This window comes from Fusarium mangiferae (genome assembly GCF_900044065.1).
Source record: "Fusarium mangiferae strain MRC7560 genome assembly, contig: FMAN_scaffold036, whole genome shotgun sequence".
Lineage (NCBI taxonomy): Eukaryota > Fungi > Ascomycota > Sordariomycetes > Hypocreales > Nectriaceae > Fusarium > Fusarium mangiferae.
This window is the reverse complement of record NW_024573956.1, coordinates 34,073-40,676: the sequence shown is the minus strand read 5'-3', so window position 1 is coordinate 40,676 and position 6,604 is coordinate 34,073. Positions and strand designations below refer to the sequence as shown.

The 6,604-nt window shown below is 48.2% G+C and overlaps 1 protein-coding gene across 1 annotated transcript; it reads left to right on the top strand.

Annotated features, from left to right (window-relative positions):
• Window positions 1–408: 408 nt before the first annotated feature.
• Window positions 409–6,422, top strand: FMAN_14268 (uncharacterized protein; the record flags this gene model as incomplete). Its single annotated transcript, XM_041826208.1, has 2 exons — window positions 409–5,083; window positions 5,131–6,422. 2 exons carry the CDS (start codon window positions 409–411, stop codon window positions 6,420–6,422), a joined length of 5,967 nt encoding a protein of 1,988 aa, XP_041691552.1.
• Window positions 6,423–6,604: the final 182 nt, after the last annotated feature.

Below are 6,604 nucleotides of genomic sequence, written 5' to 3'. Positions count from 1 at the left end.
GACCCACAGCAGGCATCTCTCCTGGTTGAATCCTCTATCGTCATCCAGAACGCCACTCTTGCCAACAATGAGAACCGAAGTCCACTTCAGAGCATCATGGAGAACAGGACCAAATACGCTTTGCACCACACCCGGCGGTTYCTTCTCGATGAGRTCATATATCGCGGCAATGAGTGCCTCGATCTGGCTATAAAGCGAAGCTGGCCAGACTTCTCTCGTAACGCAGAATGGTCGACAGCCTCTTCTACATGTTATTGGCTTGAAACAAATTCAGGACGTCGACAAGTTCACTTTAATCTTCTGACGGGCGAACTACTAGTCAACGGCGCCCCACTGGCTCGTCTACCGCGTGAATATAATATACACGAAGATTATGGGAGGCTTTTTGGATCCATGATCTTGGATGTCATGCCGAGTAATTTACCAGGCATGCGGTTCAGTGCAACCAGAGATTTGCAAGGCCATACAGTTCACTTCGGCATACAAGAACAAGACCTTCTAGTGCAACTACACAAGCCTGGATCAACGTTGGATCTGATTCCGTCCAGATTGCTGAAAGGAATAGTCCCTTATCAGTTCTCTGATGGCTTTTCTCATTGGTACCATCACGAAACAAAAAGCATAGAATTCTGCAAAATTCACAGGTCTTGGGCTTTGAACGATCAGAGAAACTGGCGTTTTATACAGGATGAGGGCCATTGGAAACTCGGCCGTCATGGTGATACATTTCTTGTTGCCCCCTCAAGCAAGTTGGCAAAGCGAATCGCAGAGATCTTCAACCCTCTTGAAGCACCACTGGGACTTCACTTGCTTTACAGCACTGCCAAGTCAGCTACCGAGATTCAAATTCCAAATCTGAGACTAGAATTTCTTCTCAGGTCGGGGGAGTCATTCATCAAGTCCCGTCAGTTCCGTGGCATGCACGTTGATTCGAATCAATTTACAGGAACGCTCATGGGATTGAAAAGCAAACTCGTGTTATCCAGCAGCAGTGAGCCATCTAGCAGAACGATCCTCATTCCTGATGGGGATGTTCAACACGAGATGCGTGCGTTCAACCATCTTGATAAACACACGATGGTATGGGTGGTTCATGGTAGCGCGCGTCGTGTACAGGCTTACAAGCTTGACGGCCTGCTTCGTCGACTTGTAGGCAGCACCAAAACTGAGAGCAAGCTTTACCTGGCATACCTCCACGGCCTCACCTCGTTCTGTCTCCCGGACCCCTTCATCAGACGAACAGGAACTGAAGAAGCTTTGGATATATTGGGATCTGCGATAGTCCGCGCGACCAGCGTCTTGAGTGAGACTTCGTATGATATTTTGAACCTAATCTCCTATTTATCACCAAAGCGTTCATTCTATCCAAGGAATGAAAAAGTTATGCAAGTCGTCGGGTGGTCTTCCGGGTTGAGTTACGTATCCCAGGACGATCGCTTCTACAGAGCCGTATGCAATCTACTTGCCGGATCTCGTGAGATTAATTTTCTGTATCCCAAACTTGAAGTACCGGACTCTCCAGACTTCTCCTCAGTCCATTTGGTTGAAAGGGCAATCAACAGGGCTTCCCGTGGACACGTTGCTGGCTTTGGTGCTGAAGAGTTTACGACTCAGCATGATGTCAGTTATACCGCGAGGACTCAGCGAATACCGTCAGATCGAGGCATACGCGCTCAAGAGATCGCTTGCCGTATCTACCACTCTCAGTGTTACATTATCGAGAGAGTCGATCCTTGTTTTGCCCAGGTCTTCTATCAACTTCTCACTGCGAGCAATATTCTCAGACCAAGTGAAATGCCACCCAAGAGCATGATGCAGTATGATTCGAAATGGTTCCAAGAGCCAGAGACATATTTGGCGTTAGATTGGTGTAGGATACACTACGCCTTTCACAAGAGGCAAGACTGGTTAAACAAATTTGAACTGATGGCCTGGATAGCCACAGTGTCATATTCAAGTCACCACAACCCCCAAATAACTCAGGCATTATTGATGATAGCCCAGTGCTCTCCAGTCGGCGAGATACCTTTGCCGGAAGAACCTTTGTATATTCTCTCAGAAGGATGTACTCCTATTGCCGAAGAGATAAGCAGGCTAGCAGAAAATGAAGCCTATCCTATTACCTCATGTCCAGAAGCTTCACTCCCCTATTCGCGACGTGAATCTCCCGAGCAGCTGGTAAGAAGACGCGAGAGGCGCTACAAAGAAAACAAAAGACTTGCAATTCATACTTTTGTTGACTGTATCATCTCTCAGTGGCCTTGCCCGGCCCTACGTACCCCGTCGGAGGGTACGGTTGATACTTACCTGAGATGTAAGAATGTGATGGCAAGCTTGTGTCCCAAATGGGATTCGTGGTATGTGAATTGGAAGTTCAAGGAGTATCTTCAGGGGATCTCTCATCGTCTAAGAGAGGTGCCAGTAAGAGGTCTAAAACTTGAGCCCCAACCCGAGAGAGTTACGATTTCCCCACCGAGTCGGCTTACTGGATTTATATCCATTGAGGAGTTGTTTGACAGTGCAATTCAACAATCAATCTTCAGCCAGATACCAAAGCCAGATGTTTCCCTCCGAATGACAAAGAGCGACTCGAGGACTGTAGAAAGTTTGACCGAGGTCATTGGTAATCTCGAGATTCAGGCAAAGTTGCCGTACGAGCATCGCTATCTGAACCATCTGCGGCAAAGTCTTTCAAACCTGAGCAAGCGGCACGACCAAGAACTAGATTTCGACCAACGTGCCGTTCTTCAACCTTTATTCAAACAAAACATGGAGGATTGCACGAAACACGCAGAAACGGCTTATCAGTATCTATCATGGGCAATCATTGACAGCCTGACGCGAAAGCCTGGTGTCCAAGTGCTGGAATCCGTGAAGTTTATTCTCGAATATTCGAACTACCTTCCTAGAGTTACACCGCTTCTGTTACTACAACAACTTCGACCATCGCGTTTCTCTTGCCTGCCCGAAAGATGGAAAGTGGCTATTATAGAGTACGCGATTGCCATCACCGCTGCTCAGCGGGCTAAACGACTGGTACGGTTTGAATCTAGCCCTGCGGATCTTCTCCGCGAGGTCCAGAACCCTGGGCATGAGACGTGGGAAGCCTGGGATCACCCTGAGTGGTTGCTACTGGAATGCGAAAGCGAGATCATGATACGAAACGTGCAACAGCAAATCGCGCAGAAGATGATCAGCCCCCCAGAGAGCGAGAATGCAGTTATGCAGCTGAACATGGGCGAGGGAAAATCTACTGTTATCGTCCCAATGGTCGCTACAGCTCTCGCGGATGGTACAAAGATAATTCGTGTCATCGTTGCCAAGCCTCAAGCAAAGCAGATGCATCGGATGATTGTTTCAAAACTGTCTGGTCTACTTGATCGCCCAGTTTACCTCCTTCCATTCTCAAGAGACATTCGTATGAATCTGCAACGCGCAGAGGCGATTCATCAATTAGTCTCGAGATGCAGGAAAGAAGGTGGCGTCCTGATGGTTCAGCCGGAACATTTGCTGTCGTTGCAGTTGATGGAGCTAGAATGCCAACTCAGCAGTAACAAGGAAGCTGCAGAGCGATTGAGTTCAATCCGTGAACTATTCAACCATGCGTCTCGAGACATCGTCGATGAAAGCGACGAGAACTTTAGTGTGAAGTTTGAGCTTATATACACCCTGGGGCAACAGTGTTCAATCGAAGATAGCCCCAGCAGATGGGTAGTCATTCAAGAAGTGCTGGGGCTGGTCGCCCAAGTCGCTGGAGAAGCCAAATATGAGTTTTCGAAATCACTTGAGTTCGATGATCGCAACGATGGGCAATATCCCATAGTGCGCTTTCTCCAAGCTGATGCTGGCGAGGTAGTTCTCGATGGTGTTATCAAGAGAATTTGCAAGACTGGTATGCGGGGACTCCCGATCTCAAACCAGCCTGAGAAAATTCGGACTGCTGTGTACCACTACATCACTCTATGGAAGCTCAAGAAGGCAGATACTAAGCTGGTCGAGACCAGCATGTTCTTTGATGGAGCAGCGATCGGCCGCATTCTACTTTTGCGAGGTCTATTCGCCGGCGGTATCCTTGCTTTTGCGCTGGGTCAGAAGAGATGGAGGGTAAACTATGGAGTCGATCCGCGCCGTGAGACTGGGACCAAGTTGGCTGTTCCTTTCCGCGCCAAGGATAGCCCAACGCCGCGATCAGAATTCAGCCATCCTGATGTCGTGATTACCCTTACTTGCCTGAGTTATTACTACGGTGGCTTGGACGAAGAAGCTCTATTCTCTGCCTTTTCAATCCTTACCAAATCTGATAATGCCAGCGTGGAATATCATGAGTGGACCAGGACCGCTCCAAACCTACCATCATCGTTCAGAACCCTAGAAGGGGTCAATTTGCGAGATCGGGTCCAGTTCAAAGAAGAGATATATCCCCACCTCCACTTCTCTAAGTCGGCGATAGATTACTACCTGAGCCACCTGGTTTTCAGCAAGGAGGCGAAGGAGTTTCCGCATAAATTGTCGGCATCAGGCTGGGATCTAGCCAAGGTTAAAGAGAATCCTACCACTGGGTTCAGCGGCACCAATGATTCAAGATACGTTCTCCCTACGGATATCAAGCAACTAGACCTTCCAGAGCAGACACACACCAATGCGCTCGTCCTCAGCTATTTGTTGCAATCACAAAATGGGGTCACTTTGGTGCCACAGGAAGCCAGAGGTACCCCATTCAACAGCCGGATGCTTCTAGATATGATATCGCGAATGAACACGCAGACACGTGTGATCTTGGATGTTGGTGCTCAAGTAATTGATCTCACTAACGTAGAGTTTGCAAAGCAGTGGCTCTCTCGTTATCAGGATGATGACAACACCCAAGCAGTCGTCTGTTTCAATGAAGATGACGAGATTGTTGTACTCGATCGTTCAGGCAAAGTTGAAGAGCTTGAAACGTCACCATTCGCTGAACATATGGATCAATGCCTTGTCTTTCTAGATGAGTCACATACAAGGGGGACAGATCTCAAGCTCCCCCCAAACTACCGCGCAGCGGTCACACTGGGTGCCGGCTTAACAAAGGATCGACTAGTTCAGGGTATGTGGAAACAGGATCCTGCTAGAACTTTGCTAATACTGTTGCAGCTTGTATGCGAATGCGGAAACTCGGGAAGGGACAAAGCGTAGAGTTTTGCGTGCCGTGGGAGATTGAGCAGAAGATTATCCGCTTAAAACCTCAAGAAAAAGCTGCCAGACGTGAGATCGTCATATCTGACGTTCTCAGTTGGGTCATTACCGAAACTTGTCTCGATCTGCGTAAAGCGATTCCCCTATGGCTCAGTCAGGGTGCTCGATTCAGTAGACACCAAGAGTTCTGGTCAAAAAAGGAAGGCGTTGCTGTTTCCGGATGGGCTGAGCAGTTTCTCGAAGACGAAGCTCAGACCCTGGACCAACGCTATCGTCCGAGAACCGACCGCATTACTTTGGATTCACTTTTGGACAAAGCTGGTTTAGTCATGGCTAACGAGCTCCGAGCCCGCTGCGATGAGTTTGGATTGACCGAACTTCATACAGCATCATTACAAGAAGAGCAAGAGCGAGAGCTTTCCCCCGAAACAGAGCAAGAACGACAAGTTGAGAAACCACCTGCGGCAGAGCCAGAAACCCATTTTGTTAGTCAATCTCTCAGAGATTGGATCCTGAAGGGTTCTTCCTCAATCGATATCGCTTTGTTCCAGGCTGAGCATAAGCCAGCCTTCCAGACGCTGAAAAACACATCGGCAGCTCAATATTTCAACGTTCAAGTTTTTCCGAGTATTCTGCGTGCCACATTGGATTTCGCCAAGACAGTCAAAGGGACCTTTGGAGCCAGGAACTACTCAGACTGCTTTCAACGCCCTGTGCAATGGATCTTGACCAATAAGCGTCAGGCCGAATCAGTTTGCCTTGTGATTATAAGCCCATTTGAGGCTCAAGAGCTACTACCACTGATCGAAAAGTCTCAGCATGTGACTCTACACCTCTATGCTCCCAGGGTAAACCTTGCCTTCCAATCGCTTGATCATTTGCGCCTCTACCGGCTGTCGGGAAAATTCACTACGGATGCTATCCCAAGGAGTGCTATCACGTTTCTGAACCTTTTTTCAGGACAACTCTATCTGTCGTCTTTCCAAGACTATACCTATGTTTGCGATCTGCTTGGACTGGCTTGGGATGCCGTGGATAAGTCGGTGACCCTTGGTCCGGATGGTTTTATTCCGCCAGGCATCAGAGGAAGTGTCATCAATAAGTCAGAATTTTCGCAGAGCCCGGTTCAATTCTTGCGACTATTTATGGAAAATATCCGGCAAGATTGCGGATCAATTGAGAAGACAGATATTGGTAGAATCTTTGACGGCATGCGTCTGCTGGAGGATGACTTTCGCGGAAGGAGTTAGAAACCAGGGCAGTATCTTAGCCTGTATCCACAATGTTGACGGGATCTACCTTGAGCCATCGTCAATCCAGACGTTTCCATGAATGACTAAGCCTCGTAACGATTGACCTTGAGCCGACCTAGAGGATGGAAGTAGAACTTTTCCATTCTGACAGTACGAAAGCAACAATTGACTCTTCGCAC